This window comes from Oncorhynchus gorbuscha, linkage group LG07 (assembly GCF_021184085.1).
Source record: "Oncorhynchus gorbuscha isolate QuinsamMale2020 ecotype Even-year linkage group LG07, OgorEven_v1.0, whole genome shotgun sequence".
Lineage (NCBI taxonomy): Eukaryota > Metazoa > Chordata > Actinopteri > Salmoniformes > Salmonidae > Oncorhynchus > Oncorhynchus gorbuscha.
Window position 1 is genome coordinate 56,095,574 of NC_060179.1, and position 20,519 is coordinate 56,116,092.

The 20,519-nt window shown below is 43.8% G+C and overlaps 1 protein-coding gene across 1 annotated transcript in view; it reads left to right on the plus strand.

The window, feature by feature from the left end:
* The window catches only part of LOC124039016 (glutamate receptor ionotropic, NMDA 2C-like), a 55,949-nt gene that overhangs the window by 27,031 nt on the left and 8,399 nt on the right, over nt 1-20,519 (plus strand). The window contains exons 6-9 of the mRNA XM_046354905.1: nt 1,699-1,867; nt 4,105-4,258; nt 6,122-6,247; nt 14,281-14,510. Coding sequence (XP_046210861.1) covers nt 1,699-1,867; nt 4,105-4,258; nt 6,122-6,247; nt 14,281-14,510 — 679 coding nt within the window. The remainder of the gene's footprint in view (nt 1-1,698; nt 1,868-4,104; nt 4,259-6,121; nt 6,248-14,280; nt 14,511-20,519) is intronic.

The following is a 20,519-nucleotide window of genomic DNA, read 5'->3' on the forward strand; positions in this document are numbered from 1 at the left end:
TACATCAATCAGCCTTGATTTCTGATGCTTCTGATTGGGTGATAATTCATTCGGGGCGGTAGTAGAGAATCTAGACCAGCTATATGGTATCATAATCACTTGACATGGTAACAACGAGAGGTCAACTGATCTTTTTGTTGCATTCAAGCTTAGTCATCTCCCATTTGTAGCGTTTTAAGGAATCCAGCGGTAACCTGCAGGACTGCGTTAAATTCTGCCTGTTGGTTGCAATCGAGCCATAGGTATTAGCATCACATACCTAAGGGTACACCACTGGCAATCTCCCCACTGAAACATATGTTCTCAATCTTCCTTCCTCATTATTTCTTTCTCCACCATTCTCTGTCTTCCTTCCTCATAGCAAAGGACGTTTTTTTGTGTGTTATAGCTTTAGACTTCCTCCCTCTGTTCACATTGTTTCATACTGCTGTAGTCTCAGGGAAGAACCCTGGAGCCACAGAGCCATCACTAATCCTCAGGTGTGTCTGTGTGTGTGCGTGTGTGCAGTGTTGGGGGGAGATAGAGGAAGCAGTTTTTTTGTTGTGTAGCACACACACACACACACACACACACACACACACACACACACACACACACACACACACACACACACACACACACACACACACACACACACACACACACACACACACACACACACACACACACACACACACACACACACCCTAACTCAGAGCTCTTAACCTGCAGTGTTTAGCCCAGGCTGGTGAGATGAGGGAGACAGGGACAGACCTGTTTACTCTAGGTCAAACAACAACAACCATCCCCTCTCTTTCATCCCTCTCTCTCTGTCCTCCCCCTCTACCTACACATCATTAGACAGTGGGGTCGAGGGGAGGCTGGAGGTGACGGATCATCACCGCTCTATGTGTGTGTGTGTCAGTGTTCCTCCAAACACCCTAATGGCCTGTGTTTAGAGTCTGTTTCCGGCCCTCAGACATCCAAGGTTTCAGACTGGACTAAGTGTGTGTGTGTGTGTGTGTGTGTGTGTGTGTGTGTGTGTGTGTGTGTGTGCATGCCTGCCCCTCTGACTGCGTGCGTGCATCTCTGTCTCTGTTTGTGTGTATTCGTGATTATGTGTGTGTGATTATGTGTGTGTGTGTCTGGGGATACCGATTTACTGTTGTCGTTCGTGTCTGCAGACCAGGTCCCAGTCATTAGTACAGAGTACAGTTTGCTCTTTGCTCTGCTATGATGCTGTTTAGCTTATTGATCTGATATGTCTCACATCTTCAGCCATCAGGACTCACTGTACTCCTGCTGTTTGGGAGGTCAATAATAGGACCTATTAGGTCAATTAGGAGTTCTTCTTCTTTCTCCAAAAACATATCATGCCTCTCTCTCTCTCTCTCTCTCTCTCTCTCTCTCTCTCTCTCTCTCTCTCTCTCTCTCTCTCTCTCTCTCTCTCTCTCTCTCTCTCTCTCTCTCTCTCTCTCTCTCTCTCTCTCTCTCTCTCTCTCTCTCTCTCTCTCTCTCTCTCTCTCTCTCTCTCTCTCTCTCTCTCTCTCTCTCTCGATCTCTCTCTCTCGTCTCTGTCTCTGTCTCTCTCTGTCTCTGTCTCTGTCTCTGTCTCTGTCTCTCTCTCTCTCTCTCTCTGTGGGTCGATCTCTGCAATATCTCAGGTCACTGAAGAATTTACTAATCTCTGTTCTGTGTGTGCTCCTCCTCTCCCTACAGTATTGTGGGCCACTCTGAGCCCTACAACAAGCTGTGCTGTAAGGGGTTCTGTATAGACATTCTGAAGAAGCTGTCTCGCACCATTAAGTTCTCCTACGACCTCTACCTGGTCACTAACGGGAAACATGGAAAGATGATCAGTGGCATCTGGAACGGCATGATCGGAGAGGTGAGAGGAACACTAATGCCCAACCCCATATCAAACCCTAGTCTGTGGGGATCTGAGAGTAATCCGTAGGTGTAAGCAATGGGGTAAAAGCTCCACTGGCCTTCTGATAGCACACTTGATTACACTTATCAAGGCTTTCATGGTCCGTTGATTAGTGTCATCAAGTGTGTTGGTGCTGGCCTGCGACAAAAGCCTGCACACCCAGGAGTTTTCCAGGACCAGGAGTGCAGAACATTACAGGAGATGTCTGTGCTCGGGCAGAGGTGGTGGGTAGCATAGAGGCTCGAGAGGTGTACCAGTAGCTTGGAATGCTGCTGTTTCAAATGCCAGAACGATAACAATTGGAATATAAACTAGCTTCTCCATAAATAGCTACAGTGCTCCAACTCCTAACTATGTGCTGTGTGTTCCATGGGAGCAGGAGAGAAAAAGAGGCAGTGGTCAGTGGCAGTGGTAACCTGGGTAGGTGTACAGTAGCTCTGCCTATCTCTTTGATGGTGCATTTTAACTAGGCAATGGTGTATGAGGACATGCACATATGGTGCTGAAGATGCAAAACACACACATCAAACACAGTTGCATCCTTAGGCGTACGCCTTAACAGGTGTTCCTCATGAGAACATCACTGCCTGCATTCCTCTGCCCAGAGGCTCTATACTTTGTATGTGTTTTTTTTAGGTAATTCTAGAGAAAAATACCATAGTGTGCAATTCTTATATACAGCGCGTTCGGAAAGTATTCAGACCCCTTGACTTTTTCCACATTTTGTTACGTTACAGACTTCTTCTGAAAATGACTCAATCGTTTTGTTCCCTCAATCTACACACAATACCCCATAATTAGTTTCTCTGCAGATCCTCTCAAGCTCTGTTAGGTCACTGCACAGCTATTTTCAGGTCTCTGCAGAGATGTTCAATCTTGGTTCAAGTCCAGGGTCTGGCTGGGCCACTTAAGGAAATTCAGAGACTTGTCCCCGAGCCAGTCCTGCGTTCTGTTGGCTGTGTGCTTAGGGTTGTTGTCCCGTTGGAAGGTGAACCTTCGCCCCAGTCGGAGGTCCTGAGCGCTCTGCGGCAGGTTTTCATCAAGGAACTCTTTGTACATTGCTCCATTCATCTTTCCCTCGATCCTAACTGGTTTCCCAGTCCCTGCCACTGAAAAACATCCCCACAGCATAATGCTGCCACCACCATGATTCACTGTAGGGATAGTGCCAGGTTTCCTCCAGAGGTGACGCTTGGCAATCAGTAAAAGAGTTCAATCTTGGTTTCATCAGACCAGAGAATCTTGTTTCTCATTGTCTGAGAGTCCTTTACAGTAGAGAGAGCCCTTTACTCCAAGCGACCTGTCATGTGCCTTTTACTGAGGAGTGGCTTCTGTCTGGCCACTCTACCATAAAGGCCTGATTGGTAGAGTGCTGCAGAGATGGTTGTCCTTCTGGAAGGTTCTCCCATCTCCACAGAGGAACTCTGGAGCTCTGTCAGAGTGACCATCAGGTTCTTTGCCACCTCCCCGACCAAGGCCCTTCTTCCCCGATTGCTCAGTTTGGCCGGGCGGCCAGCTCTAGGAAGAGTCTTGGTGGTTCCAAACTTCTTCCATTTAAGAATGATGGAGGCCACTGTTTTCTAGGGGACCTTCAATGCTGCAGAAATGTTTTGGTACCCTTCCCGAGATCTGTGCCTAGATACAATCCTGTCTCAGAGCTCTGCTGACATTTCTTTTGACCTTATGGTTTGGTTTTTGCTCTGACATGCATTGTCAACTGTGGGACCTTATATAGACAGGTGTGTGCCTTTCCAAATCATGTCCAATCAATTACATTTACCACAGGTGGACTCCAATCAAGTTGTAGAAACATCTCATGGATGATCAATGGAACCTGGATGCACCTGAGCTCAATTTCGAGTCTCATAGCAAAGGGTCTGAATACTTATGTAAATGAGTTATTTCTGTTTTTTATTTTTAATAAATTAGCCAACGTTTCTAGAAATCAGTTTTCGCTTTATCGTTATGGGATACTGTGTGTAGATTGATGAGGACATTTTTTATTTAATGCATTTTAGAATAAGGCTATAACGTAACAAAATGCGAAAGGGTCTTAACTTTTTGAACTGCACGTTAACAGTGGGATTATGTACAGTAAATCCTATTGTCAGTTGTATAATGTAAAGATGTACATGTATCAACCTGACACTCTCTTTTCCTCACCCTGTCTCATTCCTCACCCTCTCCTCTCTCAGGTGTTCTATAGGAAAGCAGACATGGCCATAGGTTCTCTCACCATAAATGAGGAGCGTTCTGAGATCATCGACTTCTCCGTGCCCTTCGTTGAGACGGGCATCAGCGTCATGGTTGCCCGTAGCAATGGGACTGTCTCCCCCTCCGCCTTCCTTGGTGAGATAGTAGGATTGATTAATTGATTGACTTGAGATCATGTAAATATAATTTGATCTGAGGTCGGTTTAGTTTAATACTCCAATAGCTATCATTAGGATATGGGGAAGACAAGATGATCCTAGATGTGTGCCTAATAGTAATTTACCTGTTTTGTCGGCTATGATGCCTCTCCCCATGGATGCAGCAGGACCGCTAGCTCCCATGGCAACGCTCAGTGAGCACAAACGTGTGTGTGTGGCCTACTTTACTGAGTTCTGTCTCAGTGGTCTGTTTTTTCTGCTTTTAGAAACTTTAGATTAAAGTTTTATCCCGCAGATATGACTAAATCCCACATAAACCCTGAAACAACAAAATCAAAATGAAAACAAGTTGCTGGATATTTTCCCATGTTAAAATGAATATTTTTTTTTATCTCTGCCTCTTCTCTCCCTGATCTTCAAATTACAGTGGGGCAAAAAAGTATTTAGTCAGCCACCAATTGTGCAAGTTCTCCCACTTAAAAAGATGAGAGAGGCCTGTAATTTTCATCATAGGTACACTTCAACTATGACAGACAAAATGAAATTGTAGGTTTTTTAATGAATTTATTTGCAAATTATGGTGGAAAATAAGTATTTGGTCAATAACAAAAGTTTATCTCAATACTTTGTAATATACCCTTTGTTGGCAATGACAGAGGGCAAACGTTTTCTGTCAGTCTTCACAAGGCTTTCACACACTGTTGCTGGTATTTTGGCCCATTCCTCCATGCAGATCTCCTCTAGAGCAGGGATATTTTGGGGCTGTTGCTGGGCAACACAGACTTTCAACTCCCTCCAAAGAAAGAAAAACAGCTCCAAAGCATGATGTTTCCACCCCCATGCTTCACAGTAGGTATGGTGTTCTTTGGATTCAACTCAGCATTCTTTCTCCTCCAAACACGACGAGTTGAGTTTTTACCAAAAAGTTATATTTTGGTTTCATCTGACCATATGACATTCTCCCAATCTTCTTCTGGATCATCCAAATGCTCTCTAGCAAACTTCAGATGGGCCTGGACATGTACTGGCTTAAGCAAGGGGGACACGTCTGGCACTACAGGATTTGAGTCCCTGGCGGCGTAGTGTGGTACTGATGGCAGGCTTTGTTACTTTGGTTCCAGTTCTCTGCAGGTCATTCAATAGGTTCCCCCGTGTGGTTCTGGGATTTTTGCTCACCGTTCTTGTGATCATTTTGACCCCACGGGGTGAGATCTTGCGTAAAGCCCCAGATTGAGGGAGATTATCAGTGGTCTTGTATGTCTTACATTTCCTAATAATTGCTCCCACAGTTGATTTCTTCAAACCAAGCTGCTTACCTATTGCAGATTCAGTCTTCCCAGGATGGTGTAGGTCTCCAATTTTGTTTATGGTGTCCTTTGACAGCTCTTTGGTCTTGGCCATAGTGGAGTTTGGAGTGTGACCAAATACTTATTTTCCACCATAATTTGCAAATAAATTCATAAAAAATCCTACAATGTGATTTTCTGGATTTTTCTTTCATTTTGTCTGTCATAGTTGAAGTGTACCTATGATGAAAATTAACGGCCTCTCTCATCTTTTTAAGTGGGAGAACTTGCACAATTGGTGGCTGACTAAATACTTTTTTTGCCCCACTGTATGATAATTACCTTGTTTGAGCCTGGCAGTACAAAAAGCTAACACGACAACCAAAGGAATGGATTAAGAATCCCATGATTACCGTTAATTCTTCTTTAGAGACTATGCAGAAGACATTGTTAGCCATTATTGGCCAGTCCAAAATACCTGAAAAGAAAGATGTCTCTCACTCCTTCTCTCTTTTGCCCTCCCTCCCCTCATTGACTCTCATCCTCTCCACTAGAGCCCTATAGCCCAGCGGTGTGGGTGATGATGTTTGTAATGTGCCTGACCGTGGTCGCTGTGACTGTATTCGTGTTTGAGTACTTCAGTCCTGTCGGGTACAACCGAAGCTTGGTCAGTGCCAAAGGTGAGTTGAGACAAACCTGTCTGCTAGCCTGGATTTAGCTCAGAGGGCTAACACAGGAGACCCAGGTTCAAACTCAGTTGCCTTTAAGGTTTTTAACTTGGGTCAAACGTTTCGGGTAGCCTTCCACAAGCTATCCACAATAAATTGGGTGGATTTTGGCCCATTCCTCCTGACAGAGCTGGTGTAACTGAGTCAGGTTTGTAGGCCTCCTTGCCCGCACACGCTTTTTCAGGTCTGCCACAAATTTTCTAGAGGATTGAGGTCAGGGCTTTGTGATGGCCAATCTAATACCTTGACTTTGTTGTCCTTAAGCCATTTTGCTACAACATTGGAATTTTCCTCTTGAAAATTTGTGGGCAGAATTGAAAAAGCGTTTGCGAGCAAGGAGGCCTACAAACCTGACTCAGTTACACCAGCTCTGTCAGGAGGAATGGGCCAAAATTCTCCCAACGTATTGTGGGAAGCTTGTGGAAGGCTACCTGAAACGTTTGACCCAAGTTAAACATTTTAAAGGCAATGCTACCAAATACTAATTGAGTGTATGTAAACTTCTGACCCGCTGGGAATGTGATGAAAGAAATACAAGCTGAAATAAATCTTTCTCTCTACTAATGTTCTTACATGTCACATTCTTAAAATAAAGTGGTGATCCTAACTGACCTAAGACAGTTAATTTTTATCTGGATGTCAGGAATTTTGAAAAACTGAATTTAAATGTAGTTGCCTAAGGTGCATGTAAACTTCTGACTTCAACTGTATATAGACAGTACCAGTCAGAAGGTTGGACACACCTATTCATTCAAGGATTTTTATGTATTTATACTATTTTCTGCATTGTAGATTAAAAGTCAAGACATCAAAACTATGAAATAACACATGTGGAATCATGTAATACCCCAAAAATGGTTAAACATATCAAAATATATTTTAGATTTGAGATTCTTCAAAGTAGCCACCCTTTGCCTTGATGACAGCTTTGCACACTCTTGGCATTCCAGCTTCACCTGGAATGATTTTCCAGTCTTGAAGGAGTTCTCACATATGCTGAGCACTTGTTGGCTGCTCTTCCTTCACTCTGCTGTCCGACTCATCCCAAACCATCTCAATCAAGGCCAGACCATCTGATACAGCACGCCATCAATCACCTTGGAAAAATAGCCCATACACATTCTGGAGGTGTGTTTTTGGTCATTTTCCTGTTGAAAAACACCCATTAAGCCCAAACCAGATGGGATGGCGTATTTCTGCAGAATGCTGTGGTTGCCATGCTGGTTAAGTGTGCCTTGATTTATAAATAATTCACTGACAGTGTCACCAGCAAAGCATCCCCACACTATCACACCTCATGCTTCACGGTGGGAACCACACATCCGGAGATCATCAATTCACTTACTCTGCGTCTCACAAGGACACAGCGGTTGGAACCAAAAATCTAAAAGTTGAACTCATCAGACCAAAGGACAGAATTTCACCAGTTTAATGTCCATTGCTCATGTTTCATGGCCCAGGCAAGTCTCTTCTTCTTATTGGTGTCCTTTAATTGTGGTTTCTTTGCAGCACTTTGGCCATGAAGGCCTGATTCACACAGTCTCTTCTGAACAGTTGATGTTGAGATGCGTCTTTTACTTGAACTTTGTGAAGCATTTATTTGGGCTGCAATTTCTGAGGCTGGTAACTCTAATGAACTTATCCTCTGCAGCAGAGGTAACTCTGGGTCTTCCTTTCCTGTGGTCGGTCCTCATGAGAGCCAGTTTCATCATTAGGCTTGATGGTTTTTGCCATTGCACTTGAAGAAACCTTCAAAGTTCTTAAAACGTTCCAGATTGGCCGACCTTCATGTCTTAAAGTAGTGGTGGACTGTCATTTCTCTTTGCTTATTTGAGCTGTTCTTGCCATAATATGGACTTGATCTTTTACCAAACAGGGCTATCTTCTGTATACCACCCATACCTTGTCACAACATACCTGACTGGCACAATGCATTCCAGGTGACTTTCTCATGAAGCTGGTTGAGAGAATGCCAAGCGTGTACAAAGCTCTCATCAAGGGAAAGTGCGGCTACTTTGAAGAATCTCAAATATAAAATATATTTAGATTTGTTTAACACTGTTTTGGTTACTACATGATTCCATATGTGTTATTTTGTAGTTGTTATGTCTTCACTATTATTCTACAATGTATAAAATAGTAATAATAAAGAAAAACCTGGAATGAGTTGGTGTGTCCAAACTTTTGACTGGTACTGTATATTTCGGACAACTTGGGGAGCCAAATAAAATCACCCACCGAAGGAAGTCGACCCACGGGCCACCTGTTGGGGAAGCCTGCTTTACAGGTTATGAAACAGAATGTCCCACAGAGAGTCCCCGGAAGACTGTGGGGTATAGCCATACACAAAACGAAGATGGCTATTCAATCCCAGCATGCCGAGATGCCAAAGCTCGCTCTCGTCTCACTGTCTGAAAGGTCACTTCCTGGTTTAATTAACGTTTGTCGCTAGGCTAATCTGACGGAGATGGATGTGGCTCCGCTAAGATGAGCAAGATGGATGGACTTAGGGTGTGTTCCCCAACACGACACACAGCTAGAAGCAGGCTAGCAGCAAGCGCAGTGTTCCCCAACACGACACACAGTTAGAGGCTAATGCTGTCTTCCACAACATGATACAGACCAGGTGGAGGCAGGCTAATGTCTAACCTTTCAGTGGCTAGGCTAATGCTGAGAGGATCGCTAATGCTGCTGGGTAGAGTGATGGGTTAGGGAACGACCTATGAATAGAAACACTATATAAGTTTGACCTATTCAGCTCTCTATAAGGCCTAGTAGTGGCCTATAGAAATAGACATCTGCTAATGAGGCTGTTATGATACCTTGGGTTTATTAACCAAACATCTAATCTCCACCTCCCTCTCCTCCCTAACATCCCCCCCGCCTCTAACTCTCAATGGTAATGTAAAGTGTTTTGTATTTTGAAAATACAAATGACAGAATTTTGAAAATACAAAATACATTGGAGTGTAGTTCAGCCCAATGTAATTAAAAAAAAAAATACTCAGAAATAATTATAATATATTTATTTCAAATACACTACCGGTCAAAAGTTTTAGAACACCTACTCATTCAAGGGTTTTTCTTTATTTTTTAAAACTATTTTATACATTGTAGTATAATAGTGAAAACATAAAAACAATTAAATAACACATATGGAATCATGTAGTAACCAAAAATTGTTAAACAAATCAAAATATATATTATATTTGAGATTCTTCAAATAGCCACCTGTCACGCCTTGGTCTTAGTATTTTTGTGTTTTCTTTAATTATTTGTTCAGGCCAGGGTGTGACATGGGGTTATTGTATTGTCGTATTGTTTTTTTGTAGGCATTGGGATTGTGGTTGATTAGGGGTGTGTCTAGTATAGGCTTGGCTGCCTGATGCGGTTCTCAATCAGAGTCAGGTGATTCTTGTTGTCTCTGATGGGGAACCGTATTTAGGTAGCCTGGGTTTCACTTTGTATTTCGTGGGTGATTGTTCCTGTCTCTGTGTAGTTTCACCAGATAGGCTGTAATTAGGTTTCACGTTCCGTTTTGTTGTTTTGTATTTGTATAAGTTATGTTCATGTATCGCGATCCTTCATTAAAGATCATGAGTAACAACCACGCTTCATTTCAGTCCGACTCTCTTTCGACAAACGAAGAACGCCGTTACAGAATCACCCACCACACACGGACCGAGCAGCGTGTTAACAGGCAGCGACAGCATGAGCAGCGGACATGGGCAGACGTTATGGACAGCAGAAGCTTGGAGTATACGACGTGGGAAGAAATAGACAGGTGGGCGGTCGACCCAGAGAGAGTGCCGGAGCCCGCCTGGGATTCGCTGGAGCAGTGCGAAGAGGGCTATAGGAGAATGGAGTCGAAGAGAAAGACACGGCGGCGCAGAAAGAAACCCGAATGTCACCCCCATCAAAGAACTTCTGGACTTGGGAGGAGATATTAGACGGAAAAGGACCCTGGGCTCAGCCTGGAGAATATCGCCGTCCCAAGGAAGAACTGGAGGCAGCAAAAGCGGAGAGGCGCTGGTATGAGGAGGCAGCACGGCGACGCGGATGGAAGCCCGAAAAGCAGCACAAAAAAAATATTGGGGGGCTTACAGGGAGTATGGCTACGCCAGGTAGGAGACCTGCGCAAAATCCCTGTGCTTACCGGGGGGCTAGAGAGACCGGGCAGGCACCGTGTTATGATATGGAGCGCATGGTGTTTCCAGTGCGGGTGCATAGCCCGGTGCGGTTCATACCAGCCCTTCGTATTGGCCGGGCTAGAGTGGGCATCGAGCCAGGTAAGGTTGGGCAGGCTCGGTGCTCAAGAGCTCCAGTGCGCCTGCACGGTCCGGTCTATCCAGAGCCGGCTCTGGTTCTGGTCTCCTCCTTGGCTCCTCACGATAAACAAGGAGAGTTGGCTCTGGATTGACGGGACCGTGCAGGCGCACTGGAGCTCTTGAGCACCGAGCCTGCCCAACCTTACCTGGCTCGATGCCCACTCTAGCCCGGCCAATACGAAGGGCTGGTATGAACCGCACCGGGTTATGCACCCGCACTGGAAACACCATGCGCTCCATAGCATAACACGGTGCCTGCCCAGTCTCTCCGAGACTGTGAAGGAGTTAATGGGGAAAGTGGAGGAGAGAGTAATGGGGGAGTTGCTAGTATGGTGCTATAGGAACGATATTCGTCCGACGGAGCGTGTCGGGGATTTAATGGCACCTGGGTCAGCGCTCCATACTCGTCTTGAGGTGCGTGTTGGTGAAAAATGTGCCAGCCTCACGCACTAAGCCTCCTGTGTACCTACCTAGCCTTGCACGTCCTGTGCCAGTCCTGCTCTCAGGCTCTCCAGTACACCTTCACGGTCCAGTCCATCCTGTGCCACCTTCACACACCAGTCCTCCGGTAGCAGCTCCCCGCACCAGGCTTCCTGTGCGTGTCCTCGATCCTGTAGCACCAGTTCCAGCACCACGCACCAGGCCTTCGGTGCGCCTCGCCTGTTCAGCACAGCCAGAGCCTTCCTTCCCTCCTGCGCTGTCGGAGTCTCCCACCTGTTCAGCGCTATCAGAGCCTTCCTCCTCTACAGCGCTGCCGGAGCCTCCTGCCTGTTCGAAGCAGCCAGAGCTGTCAGTCTGCATGAAGCAGCCAGAGCTGCCAGTCTGCAAAGAACTGTCAGTCTACAAGGAGCTGTCAGTCTGCAAGGAGCTGCCTGTCTGCAGGGTGCTGTCAGCCTGCATGGAGCAGTCAGAGCTGTCAGTCTGTATGAAGCAGCCAGAGCTGTCAATCTGCATAAAGCAGCCAGAGCTGTCAGTCTGTATGAAGCAGTCAGATCTGTCAGCCTGCATGGAGCAGTCAGAGCTGTCAGTCTGTATGAAGCAGCCTGAGCTGTCAGTCTGCATGAAGCAGCCAGAGCTGCCAGTCTGCAAGGAGCTGCCAGTCTGCAAGGTGCTGCCAGCCTGCATGGAGCAGTCAGAGCTGTCAGCCTGCATGGAGCAGTCAGAGCTGTCAGTCTGCATAGAGCAGCTAGATCCACCAGCCAGCCATGATCTTCTAGATCTGCTAGTCAACCAGATTCTTCCAGATCTGCCAGTCAACCAGTCTCTTCCAGATCTGCCAGTCAACCAGTCTCTTCCAGATCTGCCAGTCAACCAGAATCTTCCAGATCTGCTAGTCAACCAGAATCTTCCAGATGCGCCAGCCAGCCAGGATCTACCGGAGCCGGCTACCTACCTGAGCTTCATCTCAGTACTGGGCTTCCTCTCAGTACTGGGCTTCCTCTCAGTACTGGGCTTGCCCCTCAGTTCCGGGCTGCCCCTCAGTCCCGGGCTGCCCCTCAGTCTCGAGCTGCCCCTCAGTCTCGAGCTGCCCCTCAGTCCCGAGCTGCCCCTCAGTCCCGAGCTGCCTCAGTCCTGAGCTGCCCCTCAGTCACGAGCTGCTCCTCAGTTCAGTGGGGTTCTGGGTGAGGACTATTAGGCCATGGTCGGCGGCGAGGGTGGATTATCCCAGGACGCGAAGGGGAGGAACTATTACTTTAATGGAGTGGGGTCCACGTCCCGAGCCGGAACCGCCACCATGGACAAACGCCCACATAGGACCCTCCCTATGGTTTTGAGGTGCGTCCAGGAGTCCGCACCTTAGGGGGGGTTCTGTCACGCCTTGGTCTTGGGTGTGACATGGGGTTATTGTATTGTCGTATTGGGTTTTTTGTAGGCATTGGGATTGTGGTTGATTAGGGGTGTGTCTAGTATAGGCTTGGCTGCCTGAGGCGGTTCTCAATCAGAGTCAGGTGATTCTTGTTGTCTCTGATGGGGAACCGTATTTAGGTAGCCTGGGTTTCACTTTGTATTTCGTGGGTGATTGTTCCTGTCTCTGTGTAGTTTCACCAGATAGGCTGTAATTAGGTTTCACTTTCCGTTTTGTATTTGTATAAGTTATGTTCATGTATCGCGATCCTTCATTAAAGATCATGAATAACAACCACGCTGCATTTCGGTCCGACTCTCTTTCGACAAACGAAGAACGCCGTTACACCACCCCTTGCCTTGATGTCAGCTTTGAACACTCTTGGCATTATCTCAACCTGCTTCATGAGGTAGTCACCTGGAATTCATTTCAAGTAACATGTGTGCCTTCTTACAAGTTAATTTGTGGAATTTCTTTCCTTCTTAATGTGTTTGAGACAATAAGTTGTGTTGTGACAGGGTAGGGGGGTATACAGAAGAATCATATTTGGTAAAAGATCAAGTCCATATTATGGCAAGAACAGCTCTAATAAGCAAAGAGAAATGACAGTCCATCATTACTTTAATTTTAAGACATGAAGGTCAGTCAATATGGAAAATGTTAAGAACTTCGATAGTTTCTTCAAATGCAGTCGCAAAAACCATCAAGCTCTATGATGAAACTGGCTCTCATGAGGACCGCCATAGGAATGGAAGACCCAGAGTTATCTCTGCAGCAGAGGATACGCTCATTAGAGTTACCAGCCTCAGAAATTGCAGCCCAAATGAATATTTCACAGAGTTCAAGTAACAGACACATCTCAACATCAACTGTTCAGAGGAGACTGTGTGAATCAGGCCTTCATGGTTGAATTACTGCAAAGAAACCACTACTAAAGAACACCAATACTAAGAAGAGACTTGCTTGGGCCAAGAAACTCGTGCAATGGACATTAGACCAGTGGAAATTTGTTGTTTGGTCTGGTCCAAATAGGAGATTTTTGGTTCCAACTGCCATGTCTTTGTGAGACGTGGTGTGTGTGAACGGAGGATCTCCGCATGTGTATTTCCCACCATAAAGCATGGAGGAGTAGGCGTTATGGTGTGGGGGTGCTTGGCTGGTGACCAGGCACACTTAAACAGCATGGCTACCGCATAATTCTGCAGCGATACACCATCCACATCTGGTTTGGGCTTAGTGGGACTATCATTTGTTTTTAAACAGGACAATGACCCAAAACACACCTGCAGGCTGTGTAAGGGCTATTTTACCAAGGAGATTGATGGAGTGCTGCATCAGATGATCTGGCCTCCACAATCACCTGACCTAAACCAAATTGAGATGGTTTGGGATGAGTTGGACAGCAGAGTGAAGGAAAAGCAGCCAACAAGTGCTCAGCATATGTGGGAACTCCTTCAAGACTGTTGGACAAGCATTCCAGGTGAAGCTTGTTGAGAGAATGTCAATAGTGTGCAAAGCTGTCATCAAGGCAAAGGGTGGCTACTTTGAAGAATCAAATATAAAATATATTTTGATTCGGTTAACACTTGTTTGGTTACTACATGATTCCATTTTGATTGTTCAACACTTTTTTGGTTACAACATGAGTCCACATGTGTTATTTCATAGTGTTGATGTCTTCACTATTATTCTACAATGTATAAAATAGTAAAAATAAAGAAAAACCCTTGAATGAGTAGGTGTACTAAAACTTCTGACCGGTAGTGTATATGTAATAAACATACTGCCCATCTCTGCTCCTTCCCACCCAGCGCCCGGAGGTCCTACCTTCACCATAGGGAAGTCAGTGTGGCTACTGTGGGGCATCGTGTTCAATAACTCAGTCCCCATTGAGAACCCTAAAGGCACAACCAGTAAGATCATGGTGTTGGTGTGGGCCTTCTTCGCTGTCATCTTCCTGGCCTCCTACACTGCCAACCTGGCTGCCTTCATGATCCAGGAGCAGTACATAGACACTGTGTCTGGACTGTCTGACAAGAAGGTAGGACAACTAATCAATCCCTGAGTCATCCAACAATCCATCCATCCTGATAACTGTCCTCTCTGGGCTCATCCTGTCAACGATTCTCCCTGTCAGACCATAGCATTCACACACACACACACACACACACACGCACACGCACACGCACACGCACGCGCACACGCACGCGCACACACACACACACACTCTTCGTCATTTGGCTCGTTATTCCTCAGCGTAATCACAGAAGAGGAAAATGGCAAGCGACAAACTTCACTTCAGAGTATGAGAGCGAGAAACAAATAAACAGAGAATAGATACAGAGAGAGAGAGAGAGAGAAAGCCAGGGCCTCAGGGGATGTGTTGAGACAATGTTATATTATTTTCAGACAGTGAACACACACACACAGGATCTTATTGTTGAGAGGTCCATCCATCTTCACAGGGATCTGAAGGTCAATACTAACAGCTTATAATGGAGAGTTTTTATTTACACTTTGATTGAGTTTCATGAGCGTCTGGGTTCTGTGTGGTTCTGTCAAAGGTTTCATTGGCCAAACGGCCCTGAGTTGAAGTACTACACTAAAAAAAATGTTGCGTGAACAATCCATTGCTGGGTAAATATATATTTTTGACCCAGCAGTTGGGGCACTTAGTTGGGTTATTGAGCTATGACCAGATTGGCAGTATGTCTGTTACATATATTTGAAATACATATTCCAATTACTTCTGAGTATTGTGTATTTTGTATTACACTGGGCTGAACAACACAATATAATTTGTAGTAAGATACTCTTGAAAGCTGTAATTTCTGTATTTCTGTATACTTTTTTTATAGCGGGTCACAATTTTGTGGTACCCTTTCACCCAACATTGGTATCAGAAGTCTGATGGCTTTCGGTCATTTAGAATTATCCAGAGTGCATGCAGCTAAGGTAGACAAACAACAACATATCACAGTCAAAGCAAGTAAGACGTTTCCACAACCACACAGGATATTGTTGCTGATCGGCTGGCTACTTGCAAATTTAGTTTTGTATTTTAAAATACAAAATACATGGCTTTTAATTCAATGCAATTCTTGCAACTGTATTTTATATTTTTTATTTTGATACATTGGTCTTTCGGTATGTTGTAATTTGTCATTTATTCCCATCCCTGGCAATGACCCAGCAGGCCAGATCAGAAGACTGGAGGTGTGGCTATGTAGGGGTGTGGCTTTAAGATAGCTATTTTTGGCCACCCATGAGTGTAAATGTCAGTCAGGTTTGTCTTGTCTGTGGTATTGTCATTGCATTACAATTTTGAGCTGATAGTTTTGTAGCTTTAAAGAGGTGTACATAACAGTATGAGTTCATCAAGAACCTATGCATTACCAAATATTGGAATTGGTACCCCTGTGTGAGTCTTTGAATGAAGATGTTATTCATTTTATATTAGGACAATAAAATGACAGTTATAAGACTTTAAGACACAGCATGAAAGTAAAAAATGACCCATGTTTGGGTAATTCAAAGGCATAGCCTATTGAGAGTGTGGCTTTCAGATAGTTATTTTAGGCCACCTGTGAGAGTAAATGTCATTCCTGTTCATCATGTTAAATTTGTACACTGCAAATTAAAATGTTGCTTAATGAATCACAATATATCAAAGTTGTACCCTTCCCAGCATTTAAGGCACTCATACACTTTGAAAGCCTTATTAAAATACAAAAGTGTCAGTACTCAACCTTATAATATATTGACAATACAACAGAACAGATGATCTGGGATGACATTTACACTCATGGGTGGCCAAAAATAACTTGCCTAAAGCCATGCCCCTACTAAGCCATGCTTCCAGTCTTCTGATCTGACCCGGTGGATCGTAGCCAGGGATGGGCATAAATTACAAACTACAAAATACAACTACAAAATATCCTAAAGACCAATGTATCAAAATATAATATACTTTTTCAAAGTACTGTATTTAATTGAAATACATGTACTGTGCCTTCAGAAAGTATTCACACCCTTGACTTATTACACATTTTATTACTAAGTGGGATTAAAATGGATTTCATTGTCTTTTTCTGTCAACAATCTACACAAAATACTCTAATGTCAAAGTGGAAGAAAAATTCTAGCATTTGTAAAACAAATCATGAAAACTAAAACACAAATATATTTTGATTAAATAAGTATTCAACCCCCTGAGTCAATACATGTTAGAATCAAGCATACCCATAACATAATGCAGCCACCACTATGCTTGGAAATATGGAGAGTGGTACTCAGTAATGTTTTGTATTGGATTTGCCCCAAACATAAAATGTTCTATTCAGGACAAAAAGTTAATTGCTTAGCCATATTTTTTGCAGTATTACTTTAGTGCCTTGTTGCAAACAGGATTCATGTTTTGGAATACATTTATTCCATACAGGCTTTCTTCTTTTCATTCTGTCAATTAGGATAGTATTGTGGAGTAACTACAATGTTGTTGATCCATCCTCAGTTTTCTCCTATCACAGCCATTAAACTCTGTAACTGTTTTAAAGTCACCATTGGCCTGCAACCATTCAAAATCTATTTAGCAGTCAGTACTGTTACAGTTTTTCTCAATTGCTAAAACACTAAAACCCATTGACTGAACAAAGTTCTCAGTTGCCTGGACTCATTTAGCTAATTTTGCAGTCTGTTGTCAATACCTGAAACCATTTCACATGGTAAAACACAATTTGCAGATCTCACTTAGACTTTTCAGCAAAACTCTAAACACATTCTCAAAACACATTCTGCATTCTAATTGACATGTCATCCATACTGGTTAACACAAGTGGCAACAATCAAATACAAATAGAGAACATATGTCATTGATTGAACACAACCACTCAATATAGATTTAACCTGTTTCAAATGATGCAACACAACCAATATAAGCCAGTTCAGAGAGCAAACAGGTTGTTGAAGGTGGGAAGGAGAAAGTCTGAGAATGGATACTGTAGTACAGTGCATTGTAGGCTGTATACTGTACAATGGACAAATTGTATGGCCCTGAACATTGCGCTTACATTTTTTAATACACAAACCTGTTTTTACTTTGTCATTATGGGATATTGTGTGTAGATTGATGAAGAAAAAAACTATTTAATCAATATCAGAATAAGGTTGTAATGTAACAAAATGTGGAAAAGGTCAAGGGCTCTCAAATACCACATTGGAGTGTTGTTCAGACCAGTGTAATACAAAATACAAAATATTCAGAAGTACAATATATGACCAAAAGAATGTGGACACCTGCTCGTCAAACATATCATTCCAAAATCATGGGCATTAATATGGAGCTGGTCCCCCTTTGCTGCTGTAACAGCCTCCACTCATCTGGAAGACTTTCTACTAGATGTTGAAACATTGCTACGGGAACTTGCATCCATTTAGCCACAAGCATTCGTGAGAGTTTAGGTCAGGGCTTCGTGCAGGCCAGTCAAGTTAGTTCTACAAACCATTTCTGTATGGACCTCGCTTTGGTAGTGAGTGCAACGGAGGACAGATGTTTTTTTACGCACTATGCGCTTCAGCGGTCCTGTTCGGTGAGCTACGTGGTTCAGCCATTGTTGCTCCTAGATTTCATTTAGTTTCCATTTTTACAAAAGCAGCACTTACATTTGACCAGGGAAACTCTAGCAGGGCAAAACATTGACAAACTGACTTGTTGGAAAGGTGGCATCCTATGACATTAAGGCCATTCTACTGCCAATGTTTGTCTATGGAGATTTCATGGCTGTGTGCTTGATTTTATACTCCTGTCAGCAACAGATGTGGCTCAAGTAGCCAAATCCACTAATGTGAAGGGGTGTCAACATACTTTTGTATATATAGTGTGATTAAAATACATATTTGAAATACGTGTAATAGAAATAAATATCTCTGATTTATTTTTTTTATTTTATAAAATTATTTATTATAAAAAGCACAAGGAGGGGGGTAACATTAAAGTATTAGAACATGAAGGACAGACAATACAGCATCAAACATGTATCAGTCTTTCCGCAACAGAGCCATCCTTATGTGTGAGGGTGCGTGTGCTTGATAGCGATATAAATTATATGTCATAGTTTCCCCAATAGCTGTCGCTGAACCATTCGAGAACCCCCTCAGTCCCCCCCCCCCCGGAAGAATAAAAATTAAAAATACAATTAATTCCATTCCCCACCCTCAAGAACCCCTCAATGCACCAACAAGCAAGAGAATAACTAATGAGAAAAAAGGAAAAGACAGACGAAAACAGCAAACAACAATGCAATAAATAAATAAAAATACATTAAAAAAACAAAAAACAAAGGACATCAAGGACAACTGAAATCATAACAGCAATGCCGACTGTATATGTTTGTGTGCATGTCTGGCACTATTATGTGTGTGTTCTTGTATGCGTTTATTTGAATTAGAGTCGGTGTATATATCTACAAACACCTGCACGGCATCAGACTCAGGCAAACTGGCATTAGTTGTAAAAACACTGCCACTTCGTGTCATTCAAATGTACTTTTATTATGTTTTATTTGGACTTGATTTCCTTTCTCTTTATCATTCTCTCTCTCACACAGCACCTCCACTCCCACTTGACCCTATTCCACATACCAACCCTCAGCTTCCCTCAGCCCATTCCATCTATCTCTGCTGGCCACCCACTTCGTGTTTCTACGCAACACATATCTTTCAACTATGCTATGATGTTTAACGTACAATTTAAATCTATCTAATCAAATAGAAACTACAGATTGCGTGTTGAAGATAAATACTTTTACTAAGAGTATTAGTATATTAGTAATTGACTGACCCGGTCTCTCCAGATCTCCTAACAGTACTATTTCTAGGGTTAATTTTAGATCAATGCTATGCATTTTCAGCCATTCCTGAACCTGAAACCAGCAACAGGCTACCTGAGGGCAATACCAAAATAAATTGTCTATTGATTCTGTATCCTCACAACAAAATCTGCAGAGCTTCAATGATTTTATGCCCTAAATATTCAACATTTTGTTGGTGGCAAGAATTCTATATAATAATTTTAGGTGAAAAGCACAAAGTCTTGAGTCTTGCGTTGTTTTATATATCAACTCATGCACCCTGTACCATGGAATCGGTACATCAAAAATCTCTTTCCAACTCATTTGAAATCTTTCTGGCACATTTGTCAACATCCTGGTCCTCAAATGAAACTTGTATACTTTCCTATTTATCCTATTTATTCCTCCGCCAGTTTTGATCCTTTATATTGGGCAGACAGACCAGTTCCCTACCTCCTCCCCCTGCCACCCGCCTCCTCCAGTTTTGATCCTTTATATTGGGCAGACAGACCAGTTCCCTACCTCCTCCCCCTGCCACCCGCCTCCTCCAGTTTTGATCCTTTATATTGGGCAGACAGACCAGTTCCCTACCTCCTCCCCCTGCCACCCGCCTCCTCCAGTTTTGATCCTTTATATTGGGCAGACAGACCAGTTCCCTACCTCCTCCCCCTGCCACCCGCCTCCTCCAGTTTTGATCCTTTATATTGGGCAGACAGACCAGTTCCCTACCTCCTCCCCCTGCCACCCGCCTCCTCCAGTTTTGATCCTTTATATTGGGCAGACAGACCAGCTCCCTACCTCCTCCCCCTGCCACCCGCCTCCTCCAGTTTTGATCCTTTATATTGGGCAGACAGACCAGTTCCCTACCTCCTCCCCCTGCCACCCGCCTCCTCCAGTTTTGATCCTTTATATTGGGCAGACAGACCAGTTCCCTACCTCCTCCCGCTGCCACTCGCCTCCTCTATTTTTGGGGCAATGCTGTAATCAATTGGTTGTACTCTTGGATTGAGCAGACCTTCCCGTACAATTCTGATAACTCCATGAAGGACATAACTCTACCATTCCAATTTACAATATCATTTAAGAACAAAATAACCTTCTCAAACATCTTTTCCATAAATACAGGTATCTTATCAACCAGCACATTTGAGTTCAGCCATAATATTTGTTGTGATATTTGTTTGACCCATCTCTGATTTTAG